At 36.4% G+C, this 16762-nt stretch overlaps 1 protein-coding gene across 2 annotated transcripts in view; it reads right to left on the reverse strand.

Moving 5' to 3' along the window:
• The window catches only part of Ppp4r1 (protein phosphatase 4, regulatory subunit 1), a 67246-nt gene that overhangs the window by 33016 nt on the left and 17468 nt on the right, over positions 1–16762 (reverse strand). For both annotated transcript variants that reach the window (XM_013036396.1, XM_013036395.1), the window contains exons 3-10: positions 13385–13469; positions 11668–11774; positions 8529–8671; positions 7947–8093; positions 4993–5100; positions 4419–4484; positions 3681–3839; positions 1674–1801 (exon numbers count right to left, since the gene is read on the reverse strand). In XM_013036396.1, the coding sequence (XP_012891850.1) occupies positions 1674–1801; positions 3681–3839; positions 4419–4484; positions 4993–5100; positions 7947–8093; positions 8529–8671; positions 11668–11774; positions 13385–13443 (917 nt within the window). In that variant the 5' untranslated portion in view covers positions 13444–13469. The remainder of the gene's footprint in view (positions 1–1673; positions 1802–3680; positions 3840–4418; positions 4485–4992; positions 5101–7946; positions 8094–8528; positions 8672–11667; positions 11775–13384; positions 13470–16762) is intronic.

Raw genomic sequence — 16762 nt, forward strand, 5'->3', positions numbered from 1 at the left:
CTGACATAATATCCTGTAATTCACAATGTCTCTAAATATACACTTTCCAAATTGGAAAATAAAAGTTATGTAAGTCTTCAGGGAAGTCAATAGTAAAAACAAAACAAAATTTAAAAAAGTATACTAACTTTAAAAGTGAAAAACATAACATTTCCACCCCCCTCATCACTTTTGCCAAATTCCTGTCAAAAGAACTGACAGATTCTGGGAAGACAAGGTTAAAGTGATTTTTCTTCCTTTACAAAAAACAGTACCTCAGGTTTGTTTGGCTATTCAGCAGGAGAGTAGGAGAACAGGCAAAAAGGTAAAACAAGGCAGCAGAGAAGAAAGGAAGAACTGCCAAATCAAAACACCAAGAAAGCAAATATCACAGTACCAAGACCTACAGAAGAAAATGTCCATTAGCATCATCACAAGGGAGGGACAAGACACTATGGTAACTCAAACAATTAAAGACTGTTCCAAAAGCACGTGATCAAATCATCTCCCATGAGTAATTGTAGAAGTTTATTTATGTATACCTCCTATGATCTAAGTTAGATATAGTTTTTCCCCTAAATATAATAATTTCTAAGGACTAAAATTTAATTCAAATTTTTAATGCTAATTTTTTGGGGGGAGGGGTTTGGTCATGGGGCTTAACCTCAGGTCCTTGAGGCTCTTTTGCTCAAGGCTAGCACTCTACCACTTTGAGCTACAGCCTCAGTTCTGGTTTTCTAGTGGTTATCTTAAAGAGTCTCATGGACTTTCCTGCCTGCACTGGCTTTGAACCATGATCCTCAGATCTCAGCCTCCTGAGTAGCTAGTATTACAGGTGTGAGCCACCAGCACCCAGCAATGCAAATTTTAAAAAATAAAAGTCACATTATTTGAAAATTGATTAACTTAAAATCTGTATTTCAGCAAACTTCTTCATGGCTAATCATTAGAATGCTCAATTGGGAGATTACAATTATCATTCTATTTGCTGAGAAGTCAAGACACACATTTGACTGCAAGGAAAGTAGTCCAAAATGGACTATATTTTTTTTTGGGGGGGGGAGGGGAATGCTCATCCTAGAGCTTGAATTCAGGAGCCTCTGCTCTCATTTGGATTTTTTGCACAAGGCTGGCACTAATCTACCATTTAAGCCATACCATCACTTTCAGCTTTTTGCTGGGGAGGTAGGAGTCTCATGGACTTTTCTGCTTGGACTGGCTTCAAACAGCAGTCCTCAGAGCTCAGCATCCTCAACAGCTATGATTGTAGGCTTGAGTCACTGGCATCCAGTCAAATATATTCTTAAAGTAGGTTTTACTCCTTAAACACTGATAATAATCATCATCCCTAACATCCTTTATATTCTAAATACCAACAGTTTATTAGGTAATTTTATTAAAAACAATATTCAAAAGCCTAGATGCTAGGCATGTGCTAAGAGTTAGATATATCTTCTCATTTAATAAGTAACTAAACTGGAAAAACTAACAATCATATAAATTTAAAACAAAATGTAGTTTACGACCATACTACTCTAAATGTGACCACTCTTAGTCCAAAATAAAATGCTAGACAAATTTAACAATTTTTATTTTCAAGACAAAGTTATCCCTCCAAAAAGAATACTGAGGTAAAATAGTATAAATGATGTCCATAAACCGCAGAATTGGAAAACAAAGTTATAATATTATACCTATTTTGGTCTTCTACTGGCCTATCTTCTGAACTTTTGCTTTCTTCTTTAAAATATTGGCCTGAGCTAGATGGATTAGCAAAAGTAGATATGAAAGGTCCCAGAGACTGAAAAGCTGCTTGGCGAACCTAAGAAGAAAAAAAAAAAGACAATAATAAAATATATGCACAAAGTTTTTTTTTTTTAAATAAAAAAGCATATGTAAGGTTGGACATGGTAGCTAATGCCTGTAATGATCATAGTTTGAGGCCAATCCTAGCAACGAAAGTTAGCAAGACTTCATCTCAATCAACAGGCAAGGGCATAATGGTTCATGCCTGTGATCCCTGCTACATGGAAATCTAAGGTAAGAGTCTGGGGCTGGCCCTAAGCAAATAATCCTGAAAAGCAGATGAAGAAAGGGCTGGGGGGGGGGTATGGCTCAAGTGTCAGAGTAATTGCCTAACAAGCACAAAGCCCTGAATTCAAACCCTAATACCACCAGGAAAAAAAAAGTTCCACTTATATATTAAATAATCAATATGCTCTTTCCACATACCAAACCAAAGTATGTTTGGGAATAAGGTTTTTTATAAAAGAAATCCAGATTCCAAATTACAAAATTATTCTTCACCTAGCTTTAAAAATCTTTATATTTTTCCTTTCAATTGTTTTTATTGTGGCTTGAATATTCAAACCATGATAATCTGAATATGAAATCCTATAAAACTTTTGCAAACAAGCCTTTAGAATCTTGCTGTATTCTTTTTTTTTTTTTTTTTTTGGTTCGGTCGTGGGGCCTGAACTCTGGGCCTGGGTACTGTCCCTCAGCTCTTCAGCTCAAGGCTAGCGCTCTACCACTTGAGCCACAGCGCCACTTCCAGCTTTTTTCTTTTTGCTTATGTGGTGTTGAGGAACCCAGGGCCTCATGCATGCAAGGCAAGCGCTCTACCACTGAGCCACCTTCCCAGCTCCCTTGCTGTAATCTTAAGAAAACAATGAAGAGAACCAAGAACATTAAACAGAAAATAAAAGGATCACAAATAAAATAAAATAAAATTTATAAAAAAAATAAAAAAAAAGAAAAGAAAAGGAATAAACCCCCAAAAAATGTGACAAATACATTTAAAGTTCTTAGGTAGGAAGACCAATTTTTTCAAAACAAGGAGGCACCAGATGTATCAGAACTGCATACAATCCAATTGGCAGACATGGAACATTATTTCACAGAGGCCTTCATTATCTACTGTTAGTACTGAATAGTTCATGTGGAGGACGGTGGCTAGAATTCCATTTCATATTGGATTTCTGTATTAATTTCAGGATCAAGATTTTTTAAAATAAGACATTTGAGAAGAGTTTTATAGAAGAAGTAAGTATAGACATAGCTGACAAAGACCTCAAAGACAGAAGCACTGGCATGTGTTATTAAACCCAACTGTGCCATAGACCAAGTTCTCTAATGATAAAATAACTAACCCCTTCTGCAAATTTTAATAAAGACATGTGTGAATTTTATAGATACTTTTTAGATAAATGAGTGTAACTTAATTTTACAGATAAATAAATGTAATATATATTTACTAGCATTTACCTACCTGGTAAAAACTTTCCATTGGATTTCTTAAAAAGCTAGAATTGTGTGTGTGTGAGAAAGAGGGAGGAAATGGAGAGGAGAAGGATGGAGAGAGGGAGAAAGGAGGAGAGAAAGGGAGAGAAGGTAGAGAGGGAAGGAAAGGGAAGAAGGAACAAGGACGAAGAAGAGAAAACAAGAACTCAGGGATTTCCCGCTTTTCCCAAAAAGGTACACATTTTTTAAAATGCTGCAATGGAATCCAGGGCATTGAGTATGACAGCTACATACTCTACCACCGAGCTACAACCTCAGACTAAAATTTAAAATTCTTCTAATGTGGTAGTCTTTCTACCATCTACTTTTGAAGGAATATATAAAACAACATAAATCATCTCTTATAGAATCATGTCTACCTTAAAATACACTTAATGTACAATTTTTAAAAACCCTACCCAACGTGAGGGATCACTGATCAAGTTAATAAACAGTGCTGATAGCTTGGTCCTTCGGATTTCCTGACATGTTGCACATGAAACTGCCATGAAGCACTCTGCACACGCCTTCCGGACTCCCCACACATTGTCAGAACACAGCTGGAAAAACCTGGGCAGCTACACAGGGAGGAAAGCAGATGGTTCCACAGTTATTTCTTTCTCATTTGCTCTGTTTAAAACATTGCATTTTCTTAAAATCTGAAGAAACTATTTAATACTTATAAGGCTCAGTGATTTTTAGTAAACAATCTCAATTCACCATTGACAAATGATAATTATGAAACAAATAAAGTTGAAAAATGTTATAGCTTTATATGAATTCATTTTGTATGTTTTCAGAAAATCTGTGAACTTATAGAACAAACACATAACACTCATATGTTGACTACTCAATAAAATACTTGAGGTTGCAATAAAATTAAAGACTCAAGTAAATAAATTATATTGATTTAATACAAATGGGATGTTAACAATAAGTCCAGGCTTCTCATATATATTTGTATTTTAAACAAGCTGATCAAAACATAATTCAAGTGTCTACATTGTAGAAATTTAACAAAGTACATCGAAAGCTATTACCATTCTACTTTATACTCACAGACTGTGCCAATAAAATACAGAGTAACTGATGACATTTCAAACTTCACAAGCTACTTTGTATCATGTTGCCTAATCAGTTATACCTATGACACCTACCAACATTTCCTCAGTAGCTTGCTGGCCAACTACACTGCAAATGTCTCCAAAATTGGCAGCGCAGACCTGAAAACAAAAGTATCATTGACAATTTAAAGTACTACCTATAGAATCCCTTAAAAACAATCTATATTGGGCTGGGGATTTAGCTCAGTGGCAGAATGCTTCTCTAGCACAAATAAGGCCCTGGATTCAATTTCCAGTAACACAAAAATAAAAATAAATATCTTTTAAAAACTTCAAAAAAGCCCAATCTTAACCAGACACCAGTGGCTTACATCCCTAATCCTAGCTAATGAGGAAGCTGAGGTCCAAGGATCTGAAGACTCCTGAGCAGGAAAGTTGGTGAGACTCTTATCTTCACTTAACCAGCAAAGGAAAAAAAAAAGCGAAAAGTGGAGATGTGGCTCAAGTGGTAGAACACTAGCCTTGGGCACAAAACACAGAAGCACAGGGACTGTACCCAGGCCTGAGTTCAAGCCCTAGGAACAACACAGACACACACACAGACACACACAGACACACACACACACCAATCTTATTAAATTGTACATACTTAATACAATAATCATACCTTTCGAACATGAAACATTCTACAATCACAGCACATCTCGCAAAATCGAGGGAGGATAAGACGTTCTGTAATATCCTTCCCAACCATGGGAGCCATCCTGCACATTATCTAAAATAAGGAAAAAACAACAACTAAAAATATCTTTAAGGTAAGAAATTTTCGAAGTTAAATCTGGTAACTTAATAAAGATGTATAATTCAAGGAAATATAAATTGACCAATACATACTAAATGTACAGAAAACCAGACAATTCTTAAAAGCTTCCATATTTGCCATATTACTTAATCATTATTATTCAATTACTTAAAACATTTTCCAGATAATTTTTAAGTCTATATTTTTCTATTAAGAACATGGTGACTGAACAAATGGAAAGATTACCCTAAGAAGGATCTGGTCTAGTCTCTGTACTGCCAAGAAGAAAATATATAAAGGTAATCTTCAACTTGTAAACCACATGGTTACTGCACATCCAAGTATGGGAACTGTGTCTTAATTATACAAAGTCTCAGTTTGGGAACAGAGTTCCAACAGCATAGGTTTCAGTTAATACAGAATGCTAATAAGCCAAGTGAAGATTAACTGTCTGTTATAGAAGTACATTCAACCCATAGTAAATTTTTTAAAAAAATCTGCTTCATCATTTACTAATTATATCTATTCCTAAACTATAAAAATATAAGAGGTAAAAAGGAATTAATATTGGAAAGGAAAAAAATTCATGCATAACATTGTTGTCTATTTAGATATCCAAGGAAGCCACCAAAACAAGTAAGTGAATTTAAGGTTGAGGGATAAATACCAGAATACTAATTTATTTCTATAGATTAGCAACAACCAAACAGAAAGTATTTAAAAAATAAAAAATATCACTCACTATAATGTTAAAAAAAAAATCACTGGGCACTGGTGGCTCATGCCTGTAATCCTAGCTACTCAGGAGAATGAGGTCTGAAGACTGCAGTTTGAAGCCAGCCCAGGCAGGAAGAGTCTTATCCCCAATAAATTACTCAGAAAAAGTGGGAAGTGGTACTGTGGCTCAAGTAGTAGAGCACTAGCCTTGAGCAAAAGAAGCTTGGGAATAGCACCCAGGCCCAGAAAGCCCTAGGACCAGGAAAAAAAAATAATCATGAAAATCTGGGCTGGACAATCCCAGTTATTAAAGAGATAGAGACCAAGAGAATTTTGGTTTGACTTGCCCAGGCAAAAAGGTTAATAAGACTATATTTCAATCTGGAAATTGGGGTGGCAGCACACACCTGTAATGTAACCACATAAGAGGTCTAAGGGGGTGAATCATGGATTAAGGCCAGCCCCATCTAAGAGCACAAGACCCTATCTGAAAAATAACTAAAGCAAACTGGGCTGGCAGCATAGCTTCAGGTGGTAGAATACCAACCTAGCAAGTGAAAGATCCTAAATAAGTCAAACCTCATAATGGCTGTGTGCAGATACACATACTAATACCATGAAGTCTATCAAAATACACACAAAATCTGTCTCCTGAAAACTACAAAAGAAACATTGTAACCAAATTCTTAAGTAGAAAGAATAATCTATCAGGTTTGTGTCTAGCTAAACTGGCAATTCTCCTCATACATACATAGGTTCAGCACAATCCTCAGATTTTAGCACTGGGACTAGAATAGCTTTGCTTTTTCAATAAACCTCACCAAGCCCTAGCTAAAAATCCAAAGTTCCTCTGAATCACTAATCTAGGATAAATAAAGATAATAGAACATATTATGCCTAAAGTAAACATAAACCAACTGTGAGAGCCACAAACTTCCAACCAAAAATATATTTTTGTTATAATTATTTTGTTGTTTTTTCTAAACAATTTTATTATTTTTAAATACCACCAAAAGTTATAACACAGCAGGTTAGACTCTTTAACATAAAACCAAGAGTTATGCTCAAATTTTAAATTACAAATGTTTTGAACTTAGTAGAAGTGATGTGATAAATGTCGCTCTCTGTTCACTTTAAAATGATTATTTCTGTAATATAAATTTAATTTCTATAAAAGAGGAACCAGTGCTGTGGCTCAAGTGGTAGAGTGCTAGCCTTGAGCTAAAGAGCTCAGGGACAGCACCCAGGCCCAGAGTTCAAGGCCCATGACCAAAAAAAAAAAAAAAGGAGAAAAAAAGCATCTAATTTTATTACTGACTAATAACTGGGTATCTAAAAGAAAAAATAATCAAGTAAAGAAATTGTTCAAGGGAAAGAAACTAGAGTAATCATCTAATGTATTTCTACCTTTTGTAATTTAGAAGATGTATAAACTTGTGGTTCAATTGTGTCTCAACAGAGACACACAAAAAAGAAGAAAACACTAACAAAACAGATTTCAATAAACTTTGAAATTAATCACTTTTCTATTGTACTATAAGAACTTTTACTACCTAAACTCAGAAACCATCAACATGAACCACAACATATATTAGTAAATTCTAACACATGTCCTATTATTTCAAATAATAAGAATATTTGCTAGTCACATCAAGAAAAACTCAAAAACTTACTAATACACTTGACTTTATTGAAGAAAGCATCATGTAACATACGTGGTACTATGAATATGATTTAATACCCAAGTAGAAAGTATTGCTTTTTCCATTTCCACGGTCCTTATAAAATGTCTAGAAAATGCTCAATAGCAACTGCTCAAATGTTTCTTCCTTTAATATAGCTACTGTTTTTAATTTAAATGCACTGGTAATAACCATCTTATTTTTCATCCTGGCATAATAAAGATTTATAGTTACGTCTGTCTTAAGCATGTGAAACACTTTTTCTCTTGGAGGTCTTTATATCCCCCCCATTCCTGTCTATTTAAAAATTTATGGCTACTTTAATAGAGCTATGATAAAGGAGAAAAGCCAGCCTAACAGCTGAAGAGCACTTTGTATCAGTCAAGTTTTGTATAAGAGGAGAAATGCCATTCTACTCACAGCCACAGCTTCTGTTTTCACATCATCATTACTATCTGGGGCAGTCAGCTCTATGAGGACGGGGCATACTTTGGTCTCTACATCAAATCGCTCAATCAGCTCCTGCTCCAGCAGAGCCAGCAAAGCTGCCTGACTTGTTTTCCTCACCTAGGGGAAAAAACAAACAACAGTATAAACAAAGCATAAACAAAGTATATTACTTTGTTTGAAGACTTCTCAACTCAAATACATAACTGGTAAATAAATGTTGTGGCTATTTTATTCAACTACTACAAATACAAAACTTTGTAGTGTTCTAATAGATGAAGTGGAACACAAAGCCATCTTTGTAAAGATGTCCCACAAAATAACTTTCTGAGGGGTGCCTAGCATGGTGCCAAGTGAGAGAATACAGTTTACTAGGTCATTTATAAATGCCATTAAAGACAATAAACATATCTAGCATGACTTGTCATTTTTGAAAAAGAGAATACTAAAGTTACACCAAAAAAAATATTCAAGAAGGTTCAATCAGGCTAGGCCATTGTACATACGTTATGCTACTTAAAATTCTTTTTAAGAACAAGTAAATGGAAATCTTACCTGATTGTTCTGATCTGCAAGATATCTAACCACAATAGGTAGTAAGTATTTGGAAAAAGCATATGGTATCGAAGGCCGGTTTTCTTGACAAAATAGTGCGATATGAGGCACTTGTTCCATCAGTTCTGCTCTCACAGTTGGTTCTATAAAGATAAGAACAATGAGAACGCACATTTGCTCACAGTTAAGCACATCTTTAGCTGGTTTGAGACTATTTAGAAGGCTTTGGAATTTCATCCTCAGCACAGAAAAGACTTACAATGTTACTTTTTAACCATGCAGTACTTTTCACAAGATTAACAGGTCTACAGTGAATGAAAGGAGCAAATTACTTCCAATCCTAGCCTCTATCACTCACAGTATGCATTTAATACCTAGTAGTTTCATGCAATGGATACTGTTTCTTTTTCTTTTTTTCAGTACTTGGGGTCTAAACTCAAGGCCTTGCCTTGTACTTGCTAGGCAGGCAACTCCACTACTTGAGCCATGCTCTAAACCCAACTACCAAAAATTCTACGAAGTGCACTAATGAACTCACACTTGGAAACAGACAAGAAAATGATCCCTCAGGAACAGAAAGGTTGGACATAAAAAAAAAGGATTAGAACACTTAGCACACTTCAGCTACTATAAAAAATCTGTGGAGATTTTACTCCTTTTGAACTTTATATTAAAGATATAATAAAAGAAAAGTAACTGAACAAAACAATAGGTCAGAAAAGCAAGATCTGAAAACAAAGCACCTAAAATTCCTGAAAATAAAAATAGAGATAACAGCAATAAAACATTCAATAGTCAGACAGATAGCAGGTTAGACTTTGAAACAGCTTTTAAAATGGAAGAAATTCAAAATATATCCCTTATCTTGATAGAAAGATAAGAATCCTCAAATTCAAGAAATAGAGTAAATCCTGAGTAAAGTAAGTGTGAACCTAAGAACACAATGAAATGGTAGAACAGCAAGGAAAAGGGACTTTAAACCAGGAAGAAGAAAAAAGATAACCTATACAAAAACACAAAATTAGACTTGCAAATTTCTCAATAGTAAGAAAAAAATGGAATAATATTAAAAGTATTAACAACTAGATTCCTACGAAAGTCATCTATTCTAATTGGACATTACAGTCAGATTAACCCATTAAGAAATCTCAGGGTGCCGGGCGCTGGTGGCTCACACCTGTAATCCTAGCTACTCAGGAGGCTGAGATCTGAGAATCGAGGTTCAAAGCCAGCCCGGGCAGGAGAGACTGTGAGACTCTTATCTCCAATAAACCACCAGAAAACCGGAAGTGGCGCTGTAGCTCAAGTGGTAGAGTGCTCGCCTTGAGCTGAAGAGCTGAGGGACAGCACCCAGGCCCAGAGTTCAAGCCCCATGACCGACAAAAAAAAAAAGAAATCTCAGGGTTATTTTGGCTCTTCTCAGAGTCAGGTCTGGAATAGTGTCTTGTATTTCAGAAGCTCATCATTATATCTATTAGTGCAACCTTCCATTCATCTTTTTCAGTATAGCTCATAATCTTTAGCACAACACAATATAATCTAGTCCTCCACTGCTTCATTCTAGAGCTTAGAAATTCAGCAAATTTGTCCCAGTTGATGAAAAGGGGCTGCCATGTTGAAACAGTCAACTGTCTAAAAACGGCAATAAAATTAAAGTTTGTTTTTTTTTTTCCAGGGCTGAGGACCGAACCCAGGGCCTTGCGCGCGCCGGGCAGGCACCCTTCCGCTGGGCTAAACCCCCAGCCCCTAAAATTAAACTTTTTAGGATAACAAAAAAAAAAAAAACTGTACTTGATGAGACTCTCCTAAAACCATTCTAGAATAAGGATATACAAGAATTCTGTACACAAAAGGTGGATTATTGATAAACTTAATTATGTTCTTTATACTGTTAAGGAATTTTAAGCATTTTTGCATAAAAATTAACATATTCCCATGAGAAGACTCACATACCATAAGTTCACCTAAAAATTAAAAGATGAGACTTGATGACATACCAGAAAGTTTGTCAGAGATTAAAAATATATTTAAATAATGGCTTTAAAAAAAAGAGATCTTGAAGTTTATTTTGGGTTTTGTATAGAATCAAGTATAAAAATAGGCTTAAGAGCCAGGGTGGCTAGTAGGTCACACCTGTAATCCTAGCTACCCAGGAGGCTGAGATCTAAGCCAGCCGAAGCAGGAAAGTTTGTGAGACTCCTCTTATCCATCAAAAAAATGGGAAGTGGAGCTGTGGTTCAAAATGGTAGAGTGCTAGCCCTGAGCAGAAAATAGCTCAGGGAAAATACCAAGGCCCTGAGTTCAAGCCCCACAACCAACAAAAAGCAAAAACAAACAAAAAACATTACTGTATTTTAATGTTCAAATAAAAGTTTATTTTTAAAGGAGATAATCCTACCTTAATAAACCAGTTTTCTTTTTTATAAGTGACTGATTCATTTATTTTGCAAATCAAGCATCCCAAGAGAATGTTATATTTACCATATTTATATATTTTTTCTATCTCTTTACTTTTTCTAAATTATTTTAAAATTTAATTAACCTAAAATATTAACATAAGTGATACAAAACAATGTTCTTAGATTCATTTTAGGGTGAATTTTCTGCCAAATGGGCTTACAATAAACTGGGTTTTAGTAACGATTCTCTTTTTTCTGTTATTAGTGGGTTTAATAATTATTAATTTTTTTCATATAGGGTCTACCTCTGTAGCCCAAGCTGGCCTCAAATTTCCAATCCTTTTGCATCAGCATCACTAGTATTGGGCTTACAGGCAGATGTTACTATGACTGGCCCTTAGAAAATATTTTAAAGAAATTTGCTATTACACTAATTTTTCCATTAATTTTAAAACACAAATTTGTAGCAAGCAGTGGTGACTCAAACCTATGATTCTAGCTTTCAGGAGACTAAGACCTAAGGACTGCTATTCAAAAAGCCAGCCTTGACAGGAAAGTACATGAGACTCTCATCTCCAATTAACCATCAAAAAAACAGAAGTAAAGCAGTGGCTCAAGTGGGAGAACGCCAGTTAAACAAGAGTTGTGAGGCTCTAGTACTAGTACAAAACAATTATCACAAATTTGGTAAAAGACATCTTCCCAGAAGGAATAAATTCACTTTCTCTACATAAACATACCTGAATCATCAGCTAATCTGCTAATTCTTTCCAAAACTGCAATACAGTCTCTTTCATCATCACAGACTTCCCTCAATGTATCCAGCAAACTCCGGGCCACCATTTGTCTACACAGAAAAAGGTTAATTAGATTATATCCTGTCGCAAGTATTTTTTACAGTTCAGCATCTACATTATTAATTTTTTTTGTCTTTTTTGTCAGCCGTGGGCCTTGAACTCTGTGCCTGGGTGCTGTCCCTCACAAATTCAGCTCAGGGCTAGCACTCTACCACTTGAGCCACAGCGCCACTTCCGGTTTTCTGGTGGTTTGTTGGAGAAAAGAGTCTCACAGACTTTGCTGCCCAGGCTGGCTTTGAACCATGATCCTCAGAGCTCAGCCTCCTGAGTAGCTAGGATTACAGGCGTGAGCCACCAGTGCCCAGTTTATCCATATTGTTGTTGGGTTTTGTTTTGTTTTGTTTGGGTCTGTTGTGGGGCTTGAACTCTGGGCTTAGGCACTGTCCCTCAGCTCTTCAGCTCAAGGCTAGTGCTCTACCACTTGAGCCACAGCACTACTTCGTTTTTCAAGTGGTTTATTGGAGTTAAGAGTCTTTCGGACTTTCCTGCCAGGCTGGCTTTGAACCGCGATCCTCAGATCTCAGCCTCTTGAGTAGCTAGGATTACAGGTGTGAGCCACTGGGTGCCCGGCTAATTTCTGTTTAACAAGTTTTTGTTTTTTTTGTCGTCGTGGGGCTTGACCTCTGGGCTTGGGCATGTGTGTCCCTGTACTCTTCAGCTCAAGGCAAGTGCTCTACCGCTTGAGCCACAGTGCCACTTCCCCATATAGTTTTTAAGGACAATTTTTCATATTAAACCTGTAACTTTCTAAGTGGCAAAATGCTAGTATTAACTTGATTAATGAGAATGCGTATTATCAAAATATTATTATCTTAATAAGACATGGCAAATCTTAAAATCACTGATGATTCATTTCAATTTTTCCTCAGCTATCCTAATATTGGGAAATATATTCATTTTGGGGCGGGGGGAGGGTCGGTCATGGGGCTTGAACTCTGGGCTTGGGTGCTGTCCCTGAGCTCTTCAGCTCAAGGCAAGCAGTCTACCACTTAGCAACAGTGCCACTTCTGGTTTCTGGTGGTTAATTGGAGATAAGAGTTTCATGGACTTTCCTGACCAGGCTGGCTTTGAACTGCCAATCTCAGATCTCAGCTTCCTGAGTAGCTAGGATTGCAGGCATAAGCCACTGCCATATGGCTATATTCATGTTATCTTCGCTAGTAGGAGTTTTATATAACATCTCAAAAAATCTGACAAAACTTAAGGGAAAAAAACCAAAGACCTTTAGTCTGATACAGTGGCCAGTAGACTACAGATGGAGAGAAAAGCACTTCTAAGAAGCATGCTGGGCTCTGGACACACGGAAGGTGTACAATATCTTCTCATTAAAGGACACTATTCCACTTGCCAATAAGCAAATTACACTAATACCAAAATTGTGCCCAACAGCAAAAAAGGCAGAGGTTTTCGCTTGCCAAAAAAGCAGAGTAAGTCTATACTTACTAGGATCAAGGAGTAAGTATCTGCAATAAGGTCATGTTGTGATTAATAATAAAATGTATATTCATTAGTACCTACTTTAAGTTGATAATGTTCTCTCCATTGAAATGAATATCCCCCACTTTCAACTTTCACATTAGTGAAAAGAATATACCAATACCTGTTAAATACGTTCTCACTTGCAGCATACTTGTCCAATCTTCCCAGTGGCGTCAACATTTCATCTTGTGAGATGAAGTCCAGGGCTGAAGGTATAATAATCACATCAGACTCTGAGCTGTAGTCATCCACACCAACTATCAGAGACACCAGAAATACTCCTTATAACACTCTGAAGCTAAAAAGCATTCCTTGCCTGTTGAAAGCAGCATAAACGTTTCTGGAAAGTTGCAACAACTACAAAAGAATCAAGATCAATCTGGATGCCAGGAAAGGTTGAAGGACACTTTCCTCTTGCTACAAATGTGTTATCACTGGCCTCTAAGAAGCACAAAAGCCAAAGGCTACAGAAACTCAATGTAGAAGAGAAAACAAATGAAATTATAGTTTCTCACTTCACTTACTAGAAGAAAGCTGAAAATTACTAGTATTTGCATTTATTAAATATACTTATGCCAAGTACTAGGCTAGATGTTTAGGAAACTAATGACTAATGCTTCTGCCTTAGAACAAAACCTCTGTAGAAAAAACAATCTATTTAAAAATGATGGAACCATGTACAAACTATAAAAGTCCAGGAACCTGCCTGAGGTGGAGGAGGAGGAAGAGAAGACCAAGAAAAAAATAGATAAAACCTAACCAGGAGATCATGATTTCAAAGGGAGTAAGCAAACAGAGTTGGAAGGTATGACTGAACAGCATCTATTGCTTATGAAGGATGGGAAGATCAAAAGATTGCTCCTGAATTTGGACTCCTGTGCCATGGTAAGTAGCATCTTGGTTACTAGCAAGGGCAATTTTCCATGGTATGAAACTCAAGAAGCCAAATCATATTTACTGAAGAGGTCAAGAAAAATGTAAGAGAAAATACTACATATAAAATAAGGTTTCCAACGTTTGTTTTATACTATTTCCAGCTTGCAGCTGTGTGGGAATCCATTAGATTCACTCACTGAGCCACATACAGCCATAAGGAACATTTTGTTCCCAATATCTAAAAGAGGAGAAATATTTGAAACAGACAAATAAGTATAAGTTGAGGTTCTAGAAATAAACAGAGGCAACTGATAGAAAATTGATAGAAAACTCATAACATCAGGGGAAAAGGAGCCTAGAGCTAAGGCAAATGGGCAGATGTAAATACTATTCCAGGCTTTTCTCTAAATGCACATTTTTCTTATTCATAGTTTGCATTTCTGACTGACTTTTCCCAATCAGCATATGTCACTAACTCAAAAGTCAGTAGTCTAGTAACCCACATTAAGATCTGGGTTGAATTTTCACTTAATACACTGCTTTATCTCCAGGAATACTGCCTGGCACAAAGTAAGCACTTTATTTTTTAAATAAGCTGTTCTTCACTCAAAATTAGATTTTATCTTTGTCATCCATTTTCCTTAGGAGAAAAACAACACATAACAAACTGCTCCCAAGTGCTGTTATATGAGTAACAGGGGAAAAAAAGCCATTTCCTGGTCAAATTTCCAATGCTATTGCTTAGCTATTTAAAAAATGCTTATTTTTAAAGTAATGAGTGGCAAAAGCCAATCTTGGGCTAAACAGGTATTAAGAGAATATTTTTAAGCCAAACACCACTATCAGAAATCCTACAAAAAATTCAATGCAATTACTTTTAAATATTTGAACTTGCTAAAATAGTTCTGAATAAAAAAAAACTATTCAATTTCTGACAAAGGTGATCTATGAAGGGGCAAATTTACCTTCATACCTTAAGAATCAAAAAATAAAAGGGTTGGGAAAAAAAAGACCACAAACAATAAATAATGGTTTCAGACACTGGACAAAAGGCAGCACAGGGCAATGGTCCCTGACAGAGAAAACAGTAAGATGATGCACCATTATACTGCCCTAGTTGACTGCCTGAAAAGAGAGATCCCCACACAGTCTAGCAGAAGCCAGGAATCCAATACTGAAAACTTGCAGGGTAGAAAAACAGAGAGGAACAATTTAGAAAGGAAAAGCTTCACTAGGTTATACAAGGTCCCCTTCTTTTTTGGTCTTTTAAAACAAGGTCTAGTCTCAAACTCTCAAGCCTCCTGCTTTAAATCCTGAGTGCTGGGATTATAGGCATGAACCACTATATCTCTCACCACATAGGGTCCCTTTCTTTGCCTCTTTAGGTGAGTATTAGAACAACATAAATGTGAGAATCCAGAGCAGGTTATCTGAAAAGATCAGGTGAACAGAACCCTGGTGATCACAAAGGATCAGGAATAGATTATTTCTCCACTGTTCACAATAAAAGAAGAAAACACAGTAAGTCTGTAATACAAGGGGCAAGACCAAGTACTTCAAGAAGTGTGTCCTTGGATTAGTCTAATAATTAGTCTAATAATTAGTCTAATAGTCTTATGCAGCATAAGACTAACAAGGCATCAGGCAAGCTACAAAGTGACCAGACTGTTTTCTTTCTGTGTCTCAGAATAACATCCAAGAGTACCAAAATGAATGCAAAAATATTTGGCACTCAATAAAGTAAAAGGCATAATGTCTAGGATTCAATTTTTAAAAAGTCTAGGCATGACAAAAGCAGGAAAGAGAAATAATGTAGAAAAAATTTCAAAAGAAACAGATCTGGAAGTAATAGAGATGAATTAGATAAGACAATGAAAAGAAAGACAATGGAATGTTCAAGAAGGTACAAGAAAACATGGATACAGTAAGAAGAAACACAAAACATATTTTGAAATCTTTAATTGAGCTAGTTTTTTTTTTATTTTTTTCTCCTACTATCCCTTCCAACTTCTCCCTGCCCTCCCACCCCAACTCTAAAGCTCGTTTTCAACATGGTGTCTTGTACATCTCATTGTTACAATTGATCTAGTTGTTTTGGTTTTTTTTTTTTTTTTTTTGGTTGGGTCCAGGGGCCTGAAACTCTGGGCCTGGGTGCTGTCCCTCAGTTCTTCAGCTTTAGCGCTCTACCACTTGAGCCACAGCCCCACTTCTGGCTTTTTCTGCTTATGTGATGCTGAGGAATGAACCCAGGGCCTCATGCATGCTAGGCAAGCACTCTACCACTGAGCCACCTACCCAGCTCTAGTTTTTAAAGAAAATAGCTTATGGCTCATTCCTGTAATCCTAGTTACTCAGGAGGCTGAGATACAAGAACCAAGGTTCAGAGTTAGCACTGGAAGAAACGTCTCCAAGACTCTTATCTCCAATTAGCCACCAAAAAAACAAAAATTAAGCTGTGGCTCAAGTGGTAGAGCAGTACTCTTAATCAAAAAGCTCAGGATCAGTTAGGCACCAGTGACTCACACCTGTAATCCTAGCTACTCAGAAGGCTGAGATCTGAGGATCATGGTTCAAAGCCAGCCTGGGCAGGAAAGTCCCTGTGAGACTCTTTATCTCCAATAAA

The sequence above is a fragment of the Dipodomys ordii genome, unplaced genomic scaffold (assembly GCF_000151885.1).
Source record: "Dipodomys ordii isolate 6190 unplaced genomic scaffold, Dord_2.0 Scaffold283, whole genome shotgun sequence".
Classification (NCBI taxonomy): Eukaryota; Metazoa; Chordata; class Mammalia; order Rodentia; family Heteromyidae; genus Dipodomys; species Dipodomys ordii.